Source organism: Mus musculus, chromosome 13 (assembly GCF_000001635.26).
Source record: "Mus musculus strain C57BL/6J chromosome 13, GRCm38.p6 C57BL/6J".
Lineage (NCBI taxonomy): Eukaryota > Metazoa > Chordata > Mammalia > Rodentia > Muridae > Mus > Mus musculus.
The window spans coordinates 76887998-76913161 of NC_000079.6; the positions used below are offsets into that span (position 1 = coordinate 76887998).

The 25164-nt window shown below is 40.0% G+C and overlaps 1 protein-coding gene across 13 annotated transcripts in view; it reads left to right on the forward strand.

Moving 5' to 3' along the window:
• The window catches only part of Mctp1 (multiple C2 domains, transmembrane 1), a 650923-nt gene that overhangs the window by 505636 nt on the left and 120123 nt on the right, over window positions 1-25164 (forward strand). For all 13 annotated transcript variants that reach the window (XM_006517462.4, XM_006517466.4, XM_006517464.4 and 10 more), the window contains one exon: window positions 3498-3617. In XM_006517462.4, the coding sequence (XP_006517525.3) occupies window positions 3498-3617 (120 nt within the window). The remainder of the gene's footprint in view (window positions 1-3497; window positions 3618-25164) is intronic.

Below are 25164 nucleotides of genomic sequence, written 5' to 3' on the forward strand. Positions count from 1 at the left end.
ATAGCTGCCCAAGGCCCCAGAGCTAATAATGAGGGCTCTTGGATGCCTCTGAGTCTGATGTGAGTATTTGCGCTATATCTGTCTCCTCTCACATCTCTCCTCGCCATAGCAGACAATACAAGGCTAGATGCAAAAGACTTCTAGCATACTTTCTACATACAGGGTAATGCACAGAATTCTCAGTTTGTCAGTTTTTTTGAGACAGGCTCTCATGTAGTTCAGGCCAGTCTCAAACTTGCTATGTAGCTAGAGGATGACATTCAACTACTGATCCTCCTGCCTCCAGCTTTCAAGTACTAGAATTGTACACACGACCCATGCTGCCTGGATTTAGTACCCTTTTCTGTCTGTGGAGGTTGTAAGTGCTGTTATAATTTTGACTAATATTTCATTAAGACTTTCTACTGTGGAATTCTAATTGTGAACCACAACCTATAGTTTTAAACCTATAGTTTAAAAAAGAAAATCAAATACTTGAAGTATTTTCAGTTTCTAGTGAGCAGGGATAGCTAATGCAGGATTAGGTGTTTTGTGTGTAAATGGAGGCATGGATTCTAAGGATGTGAAATGCCAAAGGCCCAAATTAAAATGTAGGTACTGGGACTAAGATCCCAGGATGAAAAGGAAACGCTACAAATTGGGTGATGGGGAAAGAGATGGGTAAAGTATCCCAAAGGGATGGAATTGAGTAAAGTTAAATACTGCATAAATTTCATTTTTGGTTGATGTAATATTGAAACCTAGGACCTTGTCCTCTTTCTATGTTCCATGAAGGGAAAGGCAATTCAAGAGTGAGATATCCGGACATGTCCAACACTGTATGTTTTATATTTGTATTTCATGTGCATGTTGGGGATATATGTTTATCCCTTTATTTCTCCTTCTAGCTCATTATTGTATTGTTTTTGCCACTCTCAAATAGTAGTTCAAATCCGAGAAAAATTGTAGTCAGGACTAGGGACAGAGTCAGTGTCAGCTTGTTTTCCCAGGAGCCTTCTTTCTCCTAAGACCTTACTGGAACACAAGGCTCAGCCAGTGCCTGTGGCCCAGGGAAGATGGAGGAAACTCTATTGTACAGAAAATGAGCTAAAATGATTCTTCCACTTTTTACTAGACGACCTTTACCGTCCAGTAAGAACTAGAATAACCAGTGATACTCTAGTGGGTGACTGCTTTTTCTTAGTCATCCTTAGCACCCAGAAGCCAGAAAGTACTTTATCTTAATTTCAAACACTTAGTAAAAATTTAAAACTGTTTTTAATCATTAAGGTATGTTCAATAGTTCTTTGAAATTTTTATATTTTTTGAATGTTGAAAAAGGAAATGTTAATGATTTTCATTTGGAGTTCATACAAAGTTCAATCATTTTTTTCTTTTAAAGATGCTTTCTTTAAAACATGGGAGCTGCTTGCTCATTTACACAAGGAGCAGCTTCCTAATGCACAGACAGTAAGAAAGAAGACAGTTCTATTGGAAGCATCTCTAAAGTGAATATCATTTCTTTCTTGATTTTTCTTTTCTTTACCTTCCCCTGACCCATGCTCTGGTGACCATATACATGGAACATATTGGACCATATAAGAGCATAATATTGTACACTTTTTGATAGTTTTTTTGAGTGTCTTACAGCATTTTGATCATATTTCCCCCCTCTCTCCTCCAATCCCAGACCACCTGTTTACTCACCCAACTTTGTATACTGAAAAGGCTCAAAATCTTCAAGACTAATTGCTGCTTCCCAGTTTGTGCTTTTCCACTGGAGTGTGGCTGATCTACCAGGTGCTATACTCTTAGAGAAAGCTGTCTCTCCCTCTCCTAGCTGCTAACCATTGTCAACAGGGCACAGTCAGGGCTAGGATTTCATTCCCAGCTCCCCATTCCTAGGTGGTATTTGGTCTGCCTTGTGCTTACACAGGTTTTGTGCATGTTGTTGCAACCACTGTGAGGTCATGTGTGAAGAGGACCTTCTGTTTCCAGAAGCTTCTGTTGCCCTTTACTCATCCTCGGGAGTAGTACCACAAGGTCATCTAGATCTTACAACAGGGATGATAGAGGTGATTGTGTTTACAGATCTTCTTTTCTATATGAAAACAGAGGCAAAGTCACCTCTTAAGGTATGGAACCTGAGTTCTGTGGCTCACAGGTAGGTGTTCCTGTCTGCCATTTCAATAGGGCCTAGAGTGATATTGACTAGGAAGGCCTCAGGTGGCATCGCTCCTGACATTGGTGTCATATGTCTTCCCCTAATTCATGGTCTACGAAGTACAAGCTGTGTGTGTTACCCTGACCAGTTGACTGAAATTTCCACTTAAGCCACTGCTCACCTACATCTTAGTAGGCAGATGATGTTCTGATTTCCAGCCAAAAATTAGTTAATTTTCTGAGCATCAATTACATGGGCACAGTAAAGACAAGCATGTATATTTTCCCACGTTCCAAGAACTTTGTTAATTACACAGTTCTCACAACTCTAAAGTGATACTTCATTTCTTTCCCATTTTATGGAGGAAGAAATTAAAAACACGATATAGAAGTTGTAGAAAGGTTACACAACTCCTTAGCTTTACACTTAGGTAGGAATCCTACATTCCATCCAACCTGATTTAAGGTGACCTTAGTCTGATAGCAGGAGCCACAGGCCCAAAGGATCTAGATGGTCTGTTGACAATGTAAGTCTGGTGAGGAGGTGGCTGAGTCACAGTTATGTCTCAAATCCTGTTGTTTTCACAATGTATATGTGCATAAAATGTCTCTGTCTGTCACCCCAAAGTTCTTTCTCTGACACTTGTCTTACAATTAAAAATAGTTTTTTCAAACAGGTAGTGTTAAAATCTAATACAAACAGGCATGTTAAAATTTTCTTTGCCAAAATTGCTCTTCACATTCCTTTGCAAAAGTTTGACTTTCTGTGTAATACAGAATGATAAGCCAACCTCTTTTAACCCTTGTTGGAAGCATTGCCTTTTTCATAATGTGAAAGCTTTGGGGTTCCGTAGGATAAGCATGGCATTTTCATCTGCCTATTATGCTTGGTCTATTGTATTATCCAAGTGAGTTTTGTAAAAAGAGTATCCCTGATGTTAAAATGGTGATTCATTCTTTGTGATTAAGACGGACAGACCAGGCTATTCTGACAACACAGTGAAACTGTCTAAAAATAAATAAGTAAATAAAAGAATGAATGAATGAAAGAAAAAACGAAAGGAAAAACCTTTATTTTGTCTAATCTAACAATAATTTAAATGAAGGAAGAAAAATAAAATTGCTTTTGAAAGAATAATGATATCAAGTTTTCCTTCACAGAAATTAAGCAAAGCAAAAATCTTGCCAGTGACTTTCCAGGAGTCAGATGTGCGTTTAGAAAAATAAGTCCACAGGGTTTGTTTTCCTGTTCTGAAGCATTTGGTTTGTGGGTTTTTGAGATTAGTGTGGATGATAACCTACCCAAGGAAGTTCAAAACTGACTCTTGTCTTTTCTCTCTTCTCCTCCCTTTCAGCTCTTTCTCCTCATTGTCTGGAACTTTGAGCTCTACATGATACCACTGCTGCTGTTGTTACTATTGACATGGAACTACTTCCTGATAATATCCGGGAAAGACAACAGGCAACGGGACACAGTAAGTCTCTACATTCTTCCTGTGGTTTTCTTCTTCCTTGTCTCTCTGATGAGATGATGTTGAATGTAGCCTTATAAACCAGAAACTTGCCTGTCAATATTCAACTTTGGAGGAAGGTTTTGTAAAATCAAACATAACAACTCGTCGCTCTTAACACATGTGCAGTATCCACCTATTTCCTGAATGACCAGTTTGGTAGACTCTAGGATGGGGAGCATATGAATTGAGCTGAGATATAAAGTTATTAATGCTGTTACTCCAAACCTTTATTTCTTCTATCCTCTGGCTCATTTTATATCTTAAGAAATCCTGAATTAAGAGATATTGTCACAGGCTTGTTAGTCATCAGACCAAGTTAATGTTCTCTACTTAAGATAGTTCTCTGTGTAAACTTCATTGGAAGGAAAGTTGATGGTTCTTTTCTGCAAAGTATATTAAATACCTTAATTTGTTAACTCTTCACTAACTACCACAGTAAGCATTTGAGAGTCAGGTATATTGTGATCCTAACTTAAGGATAACGACTTCTCATTTAACCCCAGGATCACTAAGCAAAACCTGCCCCTCACCCTTGACATTTTCGAAAGTTCTTAGAATGTGTGAGACAAGATGCCATGGACTGACCAGAGCCTTGTGTGTTGCCCCTTGTTCAGGTTTGTTCCTCTTGAGTTGTTTCAGTGACTGCAGTGCTAGCAAACTTACCCAAGCTTATTCCACATATAATTGAAGGGATGAGCATCTTCTTGAATCTGCTTTTCGTTCAGCTGTCTTGAGGCATATTTGCAAATAAGAAAAGTAGTAGTATAGTTTTAGTTTCTATGTCTTAAGGGAGGAAGTACAGTTATCTTAAAGAGTTAGTTATTGATTTGAGAATTTTTTGTGAAAGTATGGTATAGCATTGGAAATGTAAATGAGCTAAATACCTAATAAAAAATGGAAAAAAAAAACATGAAGCTTGGGGCTGGAGAGATGGGTCAGCGGTTAAAAGCACTCACTCTCTTCCAGAGGTCCTGAGTTCAAATCCCAGCAACCACATAGTGGCTCACAACCATCTGTAATGGGATCTGACGCCCTCTTCTGGTGTGTCTAAAGACAGCTACAGTGTACTTATATATAATAATAAATCTTTTTTAAAAACAAAAAATAAAGAAAAAATTCTTAAACTGTAGACTCCGTTGTTTTTTCTAGAACATACTTGCCTTGTGTGGAAAAGTCTACTGCTAGAAGGAAAATTGTAATATATAATTTGTCTTTGGTACTTAAAATTATCTAAAACATTTATAAGTCTATAGAACAATTATATAATAGATAAATTTAAATCGCATAATGTATTTTCAAACCGCCCTTTATCTTTTACAAGATACAATTCTAAAGGGAACTTTCCAGATCTTCCTTTCAAGCACATCTATTCTTACAGATTCTCTCTTTTAGCCCTCAACAACATCTTATTCACCAACACAGCCCACTGTCAAGACATTCTGTAGCTTAACCCATTTGAGATGTCAGCTATACTCTATAACACCCAGTAATTGCCTTTTATTTGCCAAGAACACACATATCCACATGTTTTATTCTTCCCAGGGACTAGGGGAGCAATCACAAAGTTTCTTTCAGTTTCTCATTCACTGGCTCAGTTGAGACCTTACATAGCTCTTAAATCCAATTTGTCTAATTATGTGTTTTCTGGCATACCCAGCTGTGCATTTTGACTTCTTTTTCCTCTTGAAAGAAGACCTGGATTATACTTTGCTGGTTATAGATTGTGTGTGTGTGTGGGGGGGGGGACAAGGGCTTGTAGGCCTTGCCATGCTGTGACCTACTCTCCCATTTTGGGAAGAAAGGCATTTTACCCTCAGTCCTTACTGCTCTCTACAAAATCCTTGCTAAAGCTTTCAGCAAATGGGAAAAGTACATAGGACCTCTAGGGTGAATTAATTACACTGTTGACTGACTTCAAACCCAGAAACTTTCTGGAGGGAGGGAGGGAGGGAGGGAGGGAGGGAGGGAGGGAGGGAGAGAGGGAGAGAGAGAGAGAGAGAGAGAGAGAGAGAGAGAGAGAGAGAGAGAGAGAGAGAGAGAGAGAGAGAGATTTTGCTATGAAGAAGAAATCTTAGAAAATTTAATTAGGATGAAGACTAAAAGAAAAACAAGTTAAAATGACTTTTAGTCCCATGGTCTTGCAAAGATTATATGCCCCAGTGCAGGGGAATGCCAGGGCCTGGAAGCGGGAGTGGGTGGGTTGGGAAGCAGGGCGAGGGGAGGGTATAGGGGACTTTCAGGGTAGCATTTGAAATGTTTTGTTTTTGTTTTTGTTTTTGTTTCTTTGTTTTTCAAGACAGGGTTTCTCTGTATAGCCCTGGCCGTCCTGGAACTCACTCTGTAGACCAGGCTGGCCTCGAACTCAGAAATCTGCCTGCCTCTGCCTCCCAAGTGCTGGTATTAAAGGCACGCACCACCACCACCCGGCTAGCATTTGAAATGTAAATGAAGAAAATATATAATAAAAATCATTTAAAAAATGACTTTTAGATCAATGTCAGAAAGAGACAAAGGTAAATAATAATTTCATAACATATGAGGTATACAGATGGGTAGTAGTTCTCTCTTCAACATTAGATGGATAGTAGTTCTCTCTTCAACACGCTGACTGAAGTTGAGATTAATATGCAACAGGAAAGGGCCTCCTCGTGTGTTTATTATTTGTGAAGTCTCAGCCAAAACCAAGCCTACCTGTTTTCCCAACCAGTAATTAAACAAGAAAGGAGATATGACCTTGCCTAGTACATTTAGCTATGTTTAATAAGCAAAGTCTGTTAAGGGCTGAAAGAGCAGACAGCCATTTGTGAGGGTAGATCTGTGGCCTCAGAGGGAGCCCATGAGAAGAGGTGTGTTAAAAATGCCATCTTGCCTGTGCTATTTCCCAGTCAGGGTTGTTAAAAATAAGCAACCTTGGGTCTGAATTCACCTAGTCTGGCACGATGATGTGAAAATCTCCAGTAGAGCTGTTCAACTTTTCCAGAGAAGCTGGCTTAATACTTGCTTCATTTAGAAATGTCCCTGGCATGAAAGGAAATAAAGATAGACTTGCCATCCTCTTTTTGCTTTGAGCTGTCACTCCAAAAGCTCAGGAAAATTCTTCCTGCACTGCAAATTGACCTGGTACTACCTATCCAAACTACAGGCACTGCAGACAAAAGTGTCATCAATTGAAGAGCTGACACCAGACAATACTCTTTATTTGGAATTTTAAAATTATAGAGCTCTCCATGCACCCCAAATGCCATAAGAAGCCTTTGTAGGTGTTCTCTTCCTTAGTCATCTCTCTAGAGAACAAGCTGATTGGGTTGGGTCTTCCTCAATTCTCCATCCCCATCCTTCATCTTTAACAATTAAGGGGAAATAGTTCTGTCTAAAAAGCATAGTTGCATGAACCCTCCTTAGAAAAAGGGACAAGGCCCCAAAGAATAAAGGAAATGAGTAGATCATAGAATCAATTTTCTACGATACACTCTGTGGGTATCATTATTGTACTTTACCCACAGGAAGACAGTTAAATAACTTACCCAAAGGCACACAACATTTGTGTTTTTAACCATAATCATGCTTCCTTTATAGGCTGAATTTTGGTACATCCCACTTTTCCTCGGGCAAGTTTCTCTCATGAGTTCTAGCAAAGACAGTAGTACTAACTCTACCTCAAAGCATATACATTGATAGAGAACATTCATTGACTCCTACCCCAGAGCTCACTGTTAATTCAGGGAAGTGGGGCCAATATTTATTAAGCAAATATTATGCATCAGGTTCCCTGGTAAGCCTTTTGGAGACATCACTTCTTCTCATTCTCAAGGATAATTATATCAAGTAAACTGTTCTCAAATGCTTTTATCACTAATTTGTAAGTAAGGAAATTGAAAGGCAAGATAAACAGTAAACTCCACAGAGTCAGTGTGTTGTGAAACAAAGCCTACCATTTTCTCAAGCCTTAGCTGTTTTTGTAGTGTGTACTTAGGCATATCTTCCTCCAGAGGACCTCTTTAGGTATCCAAGACATTCTGCAGAACCCCCCAATGCTTCAGGTTGCCCTCAGATTTCTCAAGATTTTTCTGTGACTTCTCATGGGATGATACCAGACATCTGCTCCAGACCAGATGCTACCGTTAATTTTGAGCATGTTTGTGGCCTGAGGTGTGGCTTTCTAGTCACTCAGGTGAGTACAGGGATGCTAAGTAAAGCTGAGCATTCTCCATAGTTGTGAATAATGTCTTGATATTTGTTGGCATATGGACAGTCTTCCAGCAGGATTTCTTAATTACACTTTAAAAGTACATTCATCTCCACTGACGTGATATGCCTCCTACACAGCAGTCTTGGTTACTCATCAATGGTGGCATGAAAAATCCTGAAGAGTGGAGCAGATCAATGAAATCATTCTGATTCATGGAATTACTGTGCATAAATTGAGACAAAGTCTGCCTTGTTAAAACAGTAGTAAATACTGGAATGTTCAGTTAGTTCTTCCCTATGACAAAGTATTAGATTCTTCTTCTCCTTTCTAGAATAGTACAGAATTTGTTTTCAGATCCACTTAAAAACCAGAATACTTACCTCTAGAAACAAAGCTTGTAAGGGAAGAACTGCTGTCATACTGTTTGAAAATTTGGAACGGTCACCACAGAAACATTTGGTCTGTCCTGAATCCCTGTCAGCCGAACACATTTATTATGTTTTCTGCCAGTGCTCTTGTCTAGAAAAGCAGTCCTTTGTGTAACAATTGAATATGTAGACTAAATGAGGCAAAGAGGATCTAAAGGGACTGTCCAAAGCCAAGCTGAGAGAGGAGAGGGCCTTTGTATATACACTTACATTCTACTTCAATAGTTTCATCATTCCCCAAAACTAACTTAGACCACAAGTCTTCTGTGTTTGCATCTCAGTACCAAAAAAGACCACATATTCAGTGCTCTTAACAGAAGCAGCTCTGAGTCACACAGCCTCTAAACATATCTAAAAATGGATGATCACTCTTTTCTTCTTTTGTGCTTTCAACCATAACTTTTCCCAACTTTTTCAGAAGGTTAGCAGCTTGCAAAAATCTGAGGAGAACCATGAAAAGATCAGACCTTTAGTTCCTAAAGCGATCTAGAGCATAAGGAGGTTGAAAGTAACAGCTAATTAGATACCATGGAAAAGTGCCTCCCGGACCACGTTCAGAGACATCTGCCAACTGCGTAGAACGCTACTGTAACTCACAGATGTTTATCACTGCATCAGAATTTGAGTATGACCACATGCTTTCCACTCATTCCAGCTCCTCTCCCTTGACCTTTACTGATGTGCTCTGGGATGTGCAGCAGTCCCCCCTCCCACACACAGTACCCTTTAAAGAACCAAAGGCAGGGAGGAAGATGAAAGATGCTTCCTCCTGTGGTAGATGAGGAAACAGGCGAAACAAGATGGTGACTTCAGCAGAGCAGGTCACTTTTTTTGGGGTGGGGTGGAGTGGGGGATGCTCTGTGTGGAATAGATGTACAAAGCAGACTACCATGAATGTGATGCCTTCCCCCTGAAGTCCAGGGAGCCATGTCACCCCATGCACTAATGTGTAGCCTAGTTGGAACACTTTGACTCATTGCCACAAAAGTCCATTATGCACTATGGCTCTGCAGCCAGAGGGAGTGGCATCTGACATCTTAGCACAACCCAGCTTGATGCTCTGAGGCTCCTCCTTCACTCTCTGTAGCAGAGCACCAATTACCCTAAAGCCCCTGATAGCAAGTGGGGTTTGAGGATTAAAAAACTTGGGGAGATGATGGGACAGTGTCTTCTCAAGAGCAACACCAAGAACATAGGGAGTCCACCATGTATTTAGTTTCCAAATCCCAAGTACCCTGAACACATTCTCCTCTTTTCTGTAAAGTATATTTATACATGCACATTTTTATTGTTCATTCTACATATTTTAAATGTATCATATCAACCCTAATCTAAGTTCATCCACATTTATGTTCAACAGCATAGCTATAATCATCCTCTCTGGTGTTAGGAAACCTTCTAACAAACACATGAATGATAACATCTGCATAGTTTTTACTGTAAAAAAATATTATAATGTTTTTCTTATTAAACACTTTTTTAATTAGATGTTTTCTTTATTTACATTTCAAATGTTATCCCATTTCAGAGTTTCCCCTCTGAAAATCCCCTATCCTCTCCTCCCTCCCCCTGCTCCCCAACTCACCCACAACCATTCATGGTCCTGGCATTCCACTATGCTGGGGCATAGAGCCTTCACAAGACCAAGGGCCTCTTCCCCCATTGATGACCAACTAGGCCAACCTCTGCTACATATACAGCTAGAACCACAAGTCCCACCATGTGTTTTCTTTGATTGGTGGTTTAGTCTGAGTGAACTCTGGGGGGTACTAGTTAGTTCATATTGTTGTTCCTTCTATGAGGCTGGAGACCCCTTTAACTTCTTGGGTCCTATCTCTAGCTTCTTCATTGAGGACCCTGTGCTAACTCCAGTGGATAGATGTGAATATCCATTTCTGTATTAGTCAGGCATTGGCAGCGCCTCTCAGGAGACAGCTATATCAGGCTCCTGTCAGCAGACTCTTGTTGGCATCTACCTAGTGTCTGGGTTTGGTAGTTGTTTATGGGATGGATCCCCAGGTGGGGCAGTTTCTGCATAGTTGTTCCTTCAGTTTCTGCTCTGAACTTTGTCTCAGTAACTCCTTCCATGGGTATTTTGTTCCCCCTTCTAAAAAGGATTCTGAGCTTCTGGGCTAATATACACTTATCAGTGAGGGCATATATGTGTTCTTTTGTGATTGGGTTACTACACTCAAGATGATATCCTCCAGATCCACCCATTCGTCTAAGAATTTCATAAATTCATAAATATATTTCATAAATTGAAATAGCTGCATAGTACTCCATTGTGTAAATGTACCACATTTTCTGATTCCTTTCCTCTGTTGATGGACATCTGGGTTCTTCCCATCTTCTGGCTGTTATAAACAAGGCTGCTATGAACATAGTGGAGCATGTGTCTTTATTACATGGTGGACCGTCTTCTCAGTATATGCACAGGAGAGGTATTATTGGATCTTCCAGTAGAACTATGTACAATTTTCTGAGGAACCACCAAACTGATTTCCAGAGTGGTTGTACAAGCTTGCAGTCCCACCAGCAATGGAGGAGTGTCCTTCTTTCTCCACATCCTAACCAGCATCTGCTGTCACCTGAATTTTTGATCTTAGCCATTCTGACTGGTGTGAGGTGGAATCTCAGGGTTGTTATGATTTGCATTTCCCTGATGATTAAGGATGTTGAACATTTTTCAGGTGCTTCTCAGCCATTCGGTATTCCTCAGGTGAGAATTCTTTGTTTAGCTCTGAGCCCCATTTTTTAATGAGGTTACTTATTTTTACGAAGTCCAACTTCTTGAGTTCTTTATATATTGGATATTAGCCACCTATTGCATTTAGTATTGGTAAAGATCTTTTCCCAATTGGTTGGTAGCCTTTTGGTCTAATAGACAGTGTCTTTTGCCTTACAGAAGCTTTGCAATTTTTTGAGGTACCATTTGTCGATTATCGATCGTATAGCAAAAGCCATTGGTGTTCTGTTCAGAAATCTTTCCCCTGTGCGCATATCTTTGAGGCTCTTCCCTACTTTCTCCTCTATAATTTTCAGTATCTCTGGTTTTATGTGGAGTTATTTGATCCACATAGACTTGAGCTTTGTACAAGGAGATAAGAATGGATCTATTCACATTCTTCTACATGCTATTCACCAGTTTAGGCAGCACTATTTGATGCTGTCTTCTTTCTACTGGATGGTTTTAGCTCCTTTATCAAAGATCAAGTGATCATATGTGTGTCAGTTCATTTCTGGGTCTTCAATTCTGTTCCATTGATCCATCTGTCTGTCACTGTACCAGTACCATGCAGTTTTTATCGCAATTGCTCTGTAGTACAGCTTGAGCTCAAGGATTGTGATTCTACCAGATGTTCTGTTATTGTTGAAAATAGTTTTTGCTATCCTAGGATTTTGTCATTCCAGATGAATTTGCCAATTGCCCTTTCTAACTCTGTGAAGAATTGAGTTGGAATTTTGATGGAGATTGCATTGAATCTGTAGATTGCTTTTGGCAAGATAGCCATCTTGACTATATTGATCCTGCCAATACATGAGCATGGGAGATCTTTCCATCTTCTGAGATCTTCATTGATTTTTTTTCTTCAGAGACTTGAAATTCTTATCATACAATCTTTCACTTCCTTAGTTAGAGTCACACCAAGGTATTTTATATTATTTGTGACTATGTTGAAGGGTGTTATTTCCATAATTTATTTCTCATCCTGTTTATCCTCATCCTGTTTATCCTTTGTGTAGAGAAAGGCCACTGAATTGTTTGAGTTAATTTTATATCTAGCTACTGCACTGAAGCTGTTTATCAGGTTTAGGAGTTGTCTGGTGGAATTTTTAGGGCCACTTTTATATAATATCATATCATCTGCAAATAGGGATATTTTGAATTCTTGCTTTCCAATTTGTACTCCTTTGATCCCCTTTTGTTGTCTAATTGCTCTGGTTAGGACTTCAAGTACGATATTGAATAGGTAGGCAGAGAATGGGCAGCCCTGTCTGGTCCCTGATTTTACTGGGATTGCTTCCAGTTTCTCATCATTTAATTTGATACTGGCTACTGCTTTGCTGTATATTGCATTGAGTATAGGCTTTTGTAATAGGATCTAATGATTTTTTAGGTGTGCTGTCAAGCTACTAGTGTATGCTTGCTCCAGCTTCTTTTTGGAGGCATTCACAGCTATGATTTTCCCTCTTAGGCCTGCTTTGTGTCCCATAAGTTTGGGTATGTTGTGTCTTCATTTTCATTAAACTCTAAAAAGTCTTTAATTTCTTTCTTTTTTCTTCCTTGACCAAGTTATCATTGAGCAGAGTGTTGTTCAGCTTCCATGTGTATGTGGGTTTTCTATTATTTATGTTATTGAAGATCAGCCTTAGTCCGTGGTGATCTGATAGGGTGCATGGGATTATTTCAATATTTTTGTATCTGCTTAGGCCTGTTTGGTGACTCATTATATGGTCAACTTTGGAGGAGGTACCATGAGGTGCTGAGAAGAAGGTATATCCTTTTGTTTTAGGATGAAATGTTCTGTAGATATCTGTTAAATCCATTTGTTTCATAACTTCTGTTACTTTCACTGTGTCTCTGCTTAATCTCTGTTTCTAGGATCTGTCCATTGATGAGAGTGCGGTGTTCAAGTCTCCCACTATTATTGTGTGAGGTGTAATGTGTGCTTTGAGCTTTACTAAAGCTTCTTTAATGAATGTGTATACCCTTGTATTTGGATCATAGATGTTCAGAATTGAAAGTTCATCTTCAATTTTACTTTTGATGAGAAAGAAGTTTCCTGCCTTATCTTTTTTGAGAACTTGAGGTTAAACGTCAATTTTATTGGATATTAGAATAGCTACTCCAGCTTGTTTCTTTTCATTTGCTTGGAAAATTGTTTTCCGGCCTTTAACTCTAAGGCAGTGTCTGTCTTTGTCCCTGAGGTGAGTTTCCTGTATACAGCATAAAGTTGGGTCCCAATTAAATAACCAGTCAGTTAGTCTATGTCTTTATATTGGGGAATTGAGTCCATTGATTTTAAGAGATATTAAGGAAAAGTCGTTGTTACTTCCTGTTATTTTTGTTGTTACAGTTGGAATTCTGTTCATGTGTCTATCTTCTTTAGGTTTGTTGAAAGATTACTTTCTTGCATTTTCTCGAGCTTAGTTTCCCTCATTGTGTTGAAGTTTTCCCTTTATTATCCTTTGAAGGGCTGCATTTGTGGAAAGATATTGTGTAAATTTGGTTGTGTCATGGAATACCTTAATTTTTCCATCTATAGTAATTGAGAGTTTTGCTGTTTATACTATCCTGGACTGGCATTTGTGTTCTCATAGGGTCTGTATGACATATTCCCAGGATCTGCTGGCTTTCATAGTCTCTGGGGAGAAGTCAGGTGTAATTCTTATAGGTCTGCCTTTATATGTTACTTGACATTTTCCCCTTACTTCTTTTAATATTCTTTCTTTTGTTTTGTGCATTAGGTATTCTGATTATCATGTGACAGGAGGCATTTCTTTTCTGATACAAACTATTTGGAGTTCTGTAGGTTTCTTTTACGTTCATGGGCAGCTCTTTCTATAGGTTGGGGAAGTTTTCTTCTATAATTTTGTTGAAGATATTCACTGGCCCTTTAAGTTGGAAATATTCCTTCTCATCTATACACCTATTATCCTTAGGTTTGGTCTTCTCATTGTGTCCTGGATTTCCTGGATGTTTTGTGTTAGGATCTTTCTCCTTTTCACGTTTTCTTTGATTGTTGTGTCAATGTTTTCTATGGTATTTTCTACACCTGAGATTCTCTCTTCTATTGCTTGTATTCTGTTGGTTATCCTTGCATCCTTGGCTCCTGACTTTTTTCTAGGTTTTCTATTTTCAGAGTAGTCTCCCTTTGTGATTTCTTTACTGTTTCTACTTCCATTTTTAGATCCTGGATGGTTTTATTCAATTGTTTCACCTAATTGGATGTGTTCTCCTGTATTTCTTTAAGGAAGTTATTTATTTCCTTCTTTTTTAATTTTTTTTATTACATATTTTCCTCAATTACATTTCCAATGCTATCCCAAAAGTCCCTCATACCCTCCCCCCCACACTCCCCTACCCACCCATTCCCACTTTTTGGCCCTGGCGTTCCCCTGTACTGGGGCATATAAAGTTTGCCTGTAAGTCTTCCATCATCATCATTCGAAGTGACTTTAGATCCATATCTTGCTTTTCTGGTGTGATGGTGTATCCAGGACTTGCTAAGGTGGGAGAGTTTGATTCTGATGATGCCAAGTACTGATGATGCCAAGTAACCTTGGTTTCTGTTGCTTCTGTTCTTATGATTGCCTCCTGCCATCTGATTATCTCAAGTGCTTACTGCCCTCAATATATCTGATTGGATCCTCCTGTCCTTCCTGTAATCCCGGTTGACTCAGGACTCTTCAGAGTCCAGCTTTCTTTGTGATTCTGTAAACCTAAAATTCTGGGTGTGTCAGAGTTCTTGGCAGTCAAGCTTCCTCTGAGACTCTGAGATCCTCATGTGACCAAACTCCTGGGATCCTGGGATCCTGGAATCCTAATCTCCTGGGCATGTTACAGTGCCTGGAATTGGTGTCTCCTCTGGGGACCATGGGGCTGTCAGCTGTGTTTGAAACCAAGGTATACCAGCACCGACCAGAAAGGAACCTTAGCCGCTGGTCAGGCAGAGGTCCTATGCCCTTGCTCCTGCTGTCACAGTACCCTCATGATTGCTGTGGAACAGATGTTGCTTCCACTTACCAGTGATCCTAAGATTCTGGGCATGCTCAGGTGTCTATGCTGTGGAGAATCCTTTGGGTACCGTGGGACTGTCCACCCGAGTTCGCACCCAAGGTTGCCCAGCATTGGCACCGACTGAAAAAGTAAACACATTTTTTTCCATTTTTTATTAGGTATTTAGCTCATTTACATTTCCAATGCTATACCAAAAATCCCCCATACCCACCCACCCCCACTCCCCTACCCACCCACTCCCCCTTTTTGGCCCTGGCGTTCCCCTGTACTGGGGCATATAAAATTTGCAAGTCCAATGGGCCTCTCTTTCCAGTGATGGCCGACTAGGCCATCTTTTGATACATATGCAGCTAGAGTCAAGAGCTCCGGGGTACTGGTTACTTCATTATCTTGTTCCACCTATAGGGTTGCAGATCCCTTTAGCTCCTTGGGTACTTTCTCTAGCTCCTCCATTGAGAGCCCTGTGATCCATCCATTAGCTGACTGTGAGCATCAACTTCTGTGTTTGCTAGGCCCCGGCATAGTCTCACAAGAGACAGCTACATCTGGGTCCTTTCAATAAAATCTTGCTAGTGTATGCAATGGTGTCAGCGTTTGGATGCTGATTATGGGGTGGATCCCTGGATATGGAAGTCTCTACATGGTCCATCCTTTCATCTCAGCTCCAAACTTTGTCTCTGTAACTCCTTCCATGGGTGTTTTGTTCCCAATTCTAAGGAGGGGCATAATGTCCACACTTCAGTCTTCATTCTTCTTGAGTTTCATGTGTTTAGCAAATTGTATCTTATATCTTGGGTATCCTAGGTTTGGGGCTAATATCCACTTATCAGTGAGTACATATTGTGTGAGTTCCTTTGTGCATGTGTTACCTCACTCAGGATGATGCCCTCCAGGTCCATCCATTTGGCTAGGAATTTCATAAATTCATTCTTTTTAATAGCTGAGTAGTACTCCATTGTGTAGATGTACCACATTTTCTGTATCCATTCCTCTGTTGAGGGGCATCTGGGTTCTTTCCAGCTTCTGGCTATTATAAATAAGGCTGCTATGAACATAGTGGAGCATGTGTCCTTCTTACCAGTTGGGGCATCTTCTGGATATATGCCCAGGAGAGGTATTGCTGGATCTCCCAGTAGTACTATGTCCAATTTTCTGAGGAATTGCCAGACTTATTTTCAGAGTGGTTGTACAAGCCTGCAATCCCACCAACAATGGAGGAGTGTTCCTCTTTCTCCACATCCACGCCAGCATCTGCTGTCACCTGAATTTTTGATCTTAGCCATTCTGACTGGTGTGCGATGGAATCTCAGGGTTGTTTTGATTTGCATTTCCCTGATGATTAAGGATGTTGAACATTTTTTCAGGTGTTTCTCTGCCATTCGGTATTCCTCAGGTGAGAATTCTTTGTTCAGTTCTGAGCCCCATTTTTTAATGGGGTTATTTGATTTTCTGAAGTCCACCTTCTTGAGTTCTTTATATATGTTGGATATTAGTCCCCTATCTGATTTAGGATAGGTAAAGATCCTTTCCCAATCTGTTGGTGGTCTTTTTGTCTTATTGACGGTGTCTTTTGCCTTGCAGAAACTTTGGAGTTTCATTAGGTCCCATTTGTCAATTCTCGATCTTACAGTACAAGCCATTGCTGTTCTGTTCAGGAATTTTTCCCCTGTGCCCATATCTTCAAGGCTTTTCCCCACTTTCTCCTCTATAAGTTTTAGTGTCTCTGGTTTTAAGTGAAGTTCCTTGATCCACTTAGATTTGACCTTAGTACAAGGAGATAAGTATGGATCGAGTCACATTCTTCTACACCATAACAACCAGTTGTGCCAGCACCAATTGTTGAAAATGCTGTCTTTCTTCCACTGGATGGTTTTAGCTCCCTTGTCGAAGATCAAGTGACCATAGGTGTGTGGGTTCATTTCTGGGTCTTCAATTCTATTCCATTGGTCTACTTGTCTGTCTCTATACCAGTACCATGCAGTTTTTATCACAATTGTTCTGTAGTAAAGCTTTAGGTCAGGCATGGTGATTCCACCAGAGGTTTTTTTATCCTTGAGAAGACTTTTTGCTATCCTAGGTTTTTTGTTATTCCAGATGAATTTGCAAATTGCTCCTTCTAATTCGTTGAAGAATTGAGTTGGAATTTTGATGGGGATTGCATTGAATCTGTAGATTGCTTTTGGCAAGATAGCCATTTTTACAATGTTGATCCTGCCAATCCATGAGCATGGGAGATCTTTCCATCTTCTGAGATCTTCTTTAATTTCTTTCTTCAGAGATTTGAAGTTTTTATCATACAGATCTTTCACTTCCTTAGTTAGAGTCACGCCAAGGTATTTTATATTATTTGTGACTATTGAGAAGGGTGTTGTTTCCCTAATTTCTTTCTCAGCCTGTTTATTCTTTGTATAGAGAAAGGCCATTGACTTGTTTGAGTTTATTTTATATCCAGCTACTTCACCGAAGCTGTTTATCAGGTTTAGGAGTTCTCTGGTAGAATTTTTAGGGTCACTTATATATACTATCATATCATCTGCAAAAAGTGATATTTTGACTTCCTCTTTTCTAATTTGTATCCCCTTGATCCCCTTTTGTTGTCGAATTGCTCTGGCTAATACTTCAAGTACTATGTTGAAAAGGTAGGGAGAAAGTGGGCAGCCTTGTCTAGTCCCTGATTTTAGTGGGATTGCTTCCAGCTTCTCTCCATTTACTTTGATGTTGGCTACTGGTTTGGTGTAGATTGCTTTTATCATGTTTAGGTATGGGCCTTGAATTCCTGATCATTCCAAAACTTTTATCGTGAATGGGTGTTGGATCTTGTCAAATGCTTTTTCTGCATCTAACAAGATGATCATGTGGTTTTTGTCTTTGAGTTTGTTTATATAATGGATTACATTGATGGATTTTCATATATTAAACCATCCCTGCATCCCTGGAATAAAATCTACTTGGTCAGGATGGATGATTGCTCTAATATGTTCTTGGATTCGGTTAGCAAGAATTTTATTGAGGATTTTTGAATCGATATTCATAAGAGAAATTGTTCTGAAGTTTGTTGGGTCTTTCTGTGGTTTAGGTATCAGAGTAATAGTGGCTTCATAAAATGAGTTGGGTAGAGTACCTTCTACTTCTATTTTGTGAAACAGTTTGTGCAGAATTAGATCTTCTTTGAAGGTCTGATAGAACTCTGCACTAAACCCGTCTGGTCCTGGGCTTTTTTTGGCTGGGAGACTATTAATAACTGCTTCTATTTCTTTAGGTGATATGGGACTGTTTAGATGGTCAACTTGATCCTGATTCAACTTTGGTACCTGGTATCTGTCCAGAAATTTGTCCATTTCGTCCAGGTTTTCCAGTTTTGTTGAGTATAGCCTTTTGTAGAAGGATCTGATGGTGTTTTGGATTTCTTCAGGAACTGTTGTTATGTCTCCCTTTGCATTTCTGATTTTGTTAATTAGGATTTTGTCCCTGTGCCCTTTAGTGAGTCTAGCTAAGGGTTTATCTATCTTGTTGATTTTTCTCAAAGAACCAACTCCTCGTTTGGTTAATTCTTTGAATAGTTCTTCTTGTTTCCACTTGGTTGATTTCACCCCTGAGTTTGATTATTTCCTGCCGTCTACTCCTCTTGGGTGAATTTGCTTCCTTTTTTTCTAGAGCTTTTAGATGTGTTGTCAAGCTGCTAGTATGTGCTCTCTCCCGTTTCTTCTTGGAGGCACTCAGAGATATGAGTTTCCCTCTTAGAAATGCTTTCATTGTGTCCCATAGGTTTGGGTACGTTGTGGCTTCATTTTCATTAAACTCTAAAAAGTCTTTAATTTCTTTCTGTATTCCTTCCTTGACCAAGGTATCATTGAAAAGAGTGTTGTTCAGTTTCCACGTGAATGTTGGCTTTCCATTTTTTATGTTGTTATTGAAGATCAGTCTTAGGTCATGGTGGTCTGATAGGATACATGGGACAATTTCAATATTTTCGTATCTGTTGAGGACTGTTTTGTGACCAATTATATGGTCAATTTTGGAGAAGGTCCAGTGAGGTGCTGAGAAGAAGGTATATCCTTTTGTTTTAGGATAAAATGTTCTGTAGATATCTGTCAGGTCCATTTGTTTCATAACTTCTGTTAGTTTCACTGTGTCCCTGTTTAGTTTCTGTTTCCACGATCTGTCCATTGATGAAAGTGGTGTGTTGAAGTCTCCCACTATTATTGTGTGAGGTGCAACGTGTACTTTGAGCTTTACTAAAGTGTCTTTAATGAATGTGGCTGCCCTTGCATTTGGAGCATAGATATTCAGAATTGTGAGTTCCTCTTGGAGGATTTTACCTTTGATGAGTATGAAGTGTCCCTCCTTGTCTATTTTGATAACTTTGGGTTGGAAGTCGATTTTATCCGATATTAAAATGGCTACTCCAGCTTGTTTCTTCAGACCATTTGCTTGAAAAATTGTTTTCCAGCCTTTCACTCTGAGGTACTGTCTGTCTTTTCCCTGAGATGGGTTTCCTGTAAGCAGCAGAATGTTGGGTTCTGTTTGTGTAGCCAGTCTGTTAGTCTATGTCTTTTTATTGGGGAGTTGAGACCATTGATATTAAGAGATATTAAGGAAAAGTAATTGCTGCTTCCTGTTATTTTTGTTGTTAAAGTTGGCATTCTGTTCTTGTGGCTGTCTTCTTTTAGTTTTGTTGAGGGATTACCTTCTTGTTTTTTCTAGGGCGTTGTTCCCGTTCTTGTATTGTTTTTTTTCTGTTATTATCCTTTGAAGGGCTGGATTCGTGGAGAGATAATGGGTGAATTTAGTTTTGTCGTGGAATACTTTGGTTTCTCCATCTATGGTAATTGAGACTTTGGCTGGGTATAGTAGCCTGGGCTGGAATTTGTGTTCTCTTAGTGTCTGTATAACATCTGTCCAGGCTCTTCTGGCTTTCATAGTCTCTGGTGAAAAATCTGGTGTAATTCTGATAGGCTTGCCTTTATATGTTACTTGACCTTTTTCCCTTACTGCTTTTAGTATTCTATCTTTATTTAGTGCATTTGATGTTCTGATTATTATGTGTCGGGAGGAATTTCTTTTCTGGTCCAGTCTATTTGGAGTTCTGTAGGCTTCTTGTATGTTCATGGGCATCTCTTTCTTTAGATTTGGGAAGTTTTCTTCAATAATTTTGTTGAAGATGTTTGCTGGTCCTTTTAGTTGAAAATCTTCATTCTCATCCACTCCTATTATCCGTAGGTTTGGTCTTCTCATTGTGTCCTGGATTACCTGGATGTTTTGAGTTAGGATCTTTTTGCATTTTCCATTTTCTTTGATTGTTGTGCCGATGTTCTCTATGGAATCTTCTGCATCTGAGATTCTCTCTTCCATCTCTTGTATTCTGTTGCTGATGCTGGCATCTATGGTTCCAGATTTCTTTCCTAGGGTTTCTATCTCCAGCGTTGCCTCACTTTGGGTTTTCTTTATTGTGTCTACTTCCCTTTTTAGGTCTAGTATGGTTTTGTTCATTTCTATCACCTGTTTGGATGTGTTTTCCTGTTTTTCTATAAGGACTTCTACCTGTTTGGTTGTGTTTTCCTGTTTTTCTTTAAGGACTTGTAACTCTTTAGCAGTGTTCTCCTGTATTTCTTTAAGTGAGTTATTAAATTTCTTCTTTATGTCCTCTACCATCATCATGAGAAATGCTTTTAATTCCAGGTCTACCTTTTCAGGTGTGTTAGGATGCCCTGGACTGGGTGAAGTGGGAGTGCTGGGTTCTGATGATGGTGAGTGGTCTTGGTTCCTGTTAGTAGGATTCTTACGTTTACCTTTCGCCATCTGGCAATCTCTGGAGTTAGTTGTTATAGTTGTCTTTGTTTAGTGATTGTTCCTCTGTTGATTTTGTTATCCTCTATCAGCAGACGTGGGAGACTAGCTCTCTCCTCTGAGTTTCAGTGGTCAGAGCAGTCTCTGCAGGCAAGCTCTCCTCTTACAGGGAAGGTGCACAGTTATCTGGTGTTTCGACCTCCTCCTGGCTGAAGATGAAGGCCCAAAACAGGATCTTTCCCAGAAGCTGTGTTGCTTTGGCCAGGAAGGTGGCAGGTTGTCTGGAGCCGAAGATGGCGCCGCCTCAGAAGCTCTCTGGCTCTCGCCAGTCCCAGAAACGGCTGGCCTCTGTATTACACACAGTCACCCGTGCAGCCTGCCCTCCGCGGAGTCCTGGAGCCAAGGAGGCTCCCGCAGCCGGGGCCTGAGGCACAAACCTATTGGGCTGGCGGATATCTGTGCACTCACCAGGAAGGTGGCCGGTTGTCTGGAGCCGAAGATGGCGCCGCCTCAGAAGCTCTGTGGCTCTTGCCAGGAAGGTGGCCCTAAACACATTTTTAAAAAGTATTTGCTTCAATTTTTTAACATCTCAATGCTATAAGAAAATATCTAAGTATTTGGGTAATACCTTCTGGTAAAATCCTCAAAGAATCTCCAGCTCAAAATATATTCATTTTGAAGGCTTTTTGTATTTGATGTAAATTGGCAGCTTTTAAAAACTAACATCTTGTGTATAAGCATATGTATATGTATACGTATATGTATATCTGTCCTTTCTCCAGGACAGCCATGCTGACTTCTCAGTGTTTCCCTAACTACCACTTCCCACGCTCCATTGAGACTAAGAGTGACATGGACAGTGCCTCTGAGTTCTCTTATCTCTCTGTCATAAATTCTTCTGATGTATTTGCTGCCCAGCAATCTCCTATTAGACCAAAACCAAGTTATTTAAAACTCAGTGGTTCCAGGTTGTGTTTGGCTAGTTAGTTACCTTCCCATGGTAGTTTGCCATAGAGCCTACTTGTTCCTCAGCTGGCTGCTGACCAAAATAAAACATAATAATCAGCAGCAGAGTCAAGCAAATGAGTTCAATCTTTGCCAGTGGCTTCTTTAAATTAACCCAGGAATAGTTACTTAGTAAACACAGCATTGCCTTACCTTCTGTCTGAGTGTCCCATGGCTCTAGATGTCTCTCAGTCTCCCCTTAGCGCCTTTAATGTCCCTGAAACCTTAGGTAGAAATTTCTTCTTTTTATGTATTTTTATCTTACCTTATTAATGTGTTCACATTCTGCTGACACATCTGAGCCTTACGTGCACCCTGATCATGCATGTGTCTACATGTGTTTGCCCAGAAGAGCTCTTCCAGTGAGTACCTTTGGTGGCTTGTGACTTCTCTTGGAGATGTCAAGACCAAATCAGCAAACAACACAATGAGGAAAAGGAACATCTCAACGTTTGTAATGATTGGGTCACTGTCTCTCTCACTACTATGTGATGGTTGATACACTCCTATCACACAGGAAGACCTCTCAGACAGAGCAGCACAATAGTTGCTCCACAATAGTTGCTCAAAAAAAAAAAAAAAAACAAAAACAAAAAAGTTAATGATTCCGGATATTGTAATACATATCTGTAATTGCAGTACTCAGAAGGCTGAGGAAGATTGCTGAGTTCTGGCTTGGACTGATATACATAGAAAAAAACTCAAAATAAAAGGAAATAAAAATAAACAAACACTTCACCTTTCTTTCCTAGTCAAAAACTGTATAAATGTACACAATTTTTAAAAAAGTTTCAGGCATTAACAATTAAAGATGACTATGTTTTGTCCCTCTCCTGAGGCAGTTTGTGACATACTGGGTGAGCAACCAGCTAAGTCAAACAGTTGAATATTTCAGGTGTGTGTAAGTAGAATATTAGATGATGCAGAATGAGTGTGTGTGCCCTGCCTGTGTGAAGACATGGGGGCTAGAGGTCTGTGTCTCTGCAGTCGCTCCCTGCTCCCTGCTTCTGAGCCGTCCTCTTCACTCACTGACTCCGTATTTACCTTTAATATTTCTTCCACTTATAGCCTGCTCTTTTACTCTATTCTCCAACTGCAGCTGAACTTAAAATTGGAAAGATAAAACTGCAGAATGCTGGGCGATGAGTGTTATCTGTACGTGACATGTATGTTCATACAGAAAAAGATGTTAAGGAAATACTTCTATTTTTAAAAGGCAATTTCTAAAGATCTCCTTGCTGGGAAGCACAGTTCTTGCGTTGAATCTACCAGACTCTGACGAGATTTAAGAGTTTAAAGTTAGTGGGAGTTGTCTTAAAAGATATAGTTGGTATGATATTTTAGCCCCTTCCACATGCCTGAACTGTTCCAGCCTGTTCTGGTTCCTGCCAATGTAATAAAGCAGACACTTACAGTTTTGTTGTTGTTGTTGTTTTACAATTTTATTTATTGTATTTATATGAATACACTGTAGCTGTCTTCAGACATACCAGAAGAGGGTATCAGATCCCATTACAGATGGTTGTGAGCCACCATATGGTTGCTGAGATTTGAACTCAGGATCTCTGGAAGAGCAGCGGTTGCTCTTAACCAATAAGCCATCTCTCCAACCCACTGAGCTTGACTCTCTTTTTTTAAAAAAAATATTTTTCTTTAATTACATTTAAAATGTTATCCCTTTCCTAGTTTCCCCTCTGAAAATCTCCTTTCCCCTCCCTTCTCCCCCTGCTCACCAACCCACCCACTCCCTCTTTATGGCCCAGGTATTCCCCTATATTGGTGCATAGAACGTTCACAGGACCAAGAGCCTCTCCTCCCATTGATGACCGGCTAGGCCATCCTCTGCTACATATTCAGCTAGAGCCACAAGTCCCTCCATGTGTTTTCCTTGATGGGTGGTTTAGTCCCAGTGAACTCTGGGGGTACTGGTTAGTTCATATTGTTGTTCTTCCTATGGGGCTGCAAACCCCTTCAACTCCTTGGGTCCCATCTCTCGATTCTTCATTGAGCACCCTATGCTCAGTCCAATGGATGGCTGTGAGCATCCACTTCTGTATTAGTCAGGCATTGGCAGAGCCTCTCAGGAGACAGCTATATCAGGCTCCTGTCAGCAAGCTCTTATTGGTATTTGCAATAGTGTCTGGGTTTGGTGGTTGTTTATGAGATGGATCCCCAGGTGGGGCAGTTTCTGCATGGTCATTCCTTCAGTCTCTGCTCTGAACTTTGTCTCAGTAACTCCTTCTATGGGTATTTTGTTCCCCATTCCAAGAAGGAACGAAATATCTACACTTTGGTCTTCCTTCTTCTTGAGTTTCATGTGTTTTGCAAATTGTATCTTCGGTAGTCTAAGTTTCTGGGCTAATATCCACTTATCAGTAAGTGCATATCATGTGTGTTCTTTTGTGATTGGGTTACCTCACTTAGGATGATATCCTCCAGATCCATCCATTTGTCTAAGAATTTCATGAATTCATTGTTTTTAATAGCTGAGTAGTACTCCATTATGTAAATGTACGACATTTTCTGTATCCATTCCTCTGTTGAGGAACATCTGGGTTCTTTCCAGCTTCTTGCTATTATAAATAAGGCTGCTATGAACATAGTTGAACATGTGTCCTTATTACAAGTTGGAACATCTTCTGGGTATATGCCCAAGAGTGGGATTGCTGGATCTTCCAGTAGAACTATGTCCAATTTCCCTGAAACCCACCTCTAGCTCCACCAAAGTGTGTTTACCACTGAAGGACAGCTGAAAGCATTGCCTCCATAAAGGGCTGGAGCCTTAGACAGCAACTGGAGTACCAGGTCTCCAGAGCCACTCAGACCTTCTCAGGGGCAGAAAGAACACAGCACTTCATGCTGCTTCAATGTCTTACTCTAAAGTGATTTTATTTATTTTTTTCCTCATGTAAGCTAATTTAAAAAAACAAAAAACAAACAAACAAAAAACCCTGAACTTCTAAAGGCCTGTTTTCCTACCTTTGTCTTTTTTAATTGAGGAATGAAATGCCAGAGAAAAGAGCAAAGGATACTGATAGGTTTCTCAGGTCTCAGGATGAATTGCTTAGTCCTATTTAGCCTTTCTCATTGTTTCTGGATGAAACACTGTGCCTCATCCTTTTCCTAATCACCAAATTGTATTATGATAAAGGAGGCGAGATGGAGACCACTTGCTCACTCCTGGCCTGGGGTTTCTTCTATTACACTCTGCTCCTAACTATAGCTTGTAGTAGGTGGTCTTAGAAGAGAAGGGGAAGGGGTTGAGGGAGGGGAGAGGAGGGCAGGATTGGGAGGATAGGATGGAGTGAGACTGTGATCAGAATGTAAAACGAATAAATAAGTTAATGAAAAACA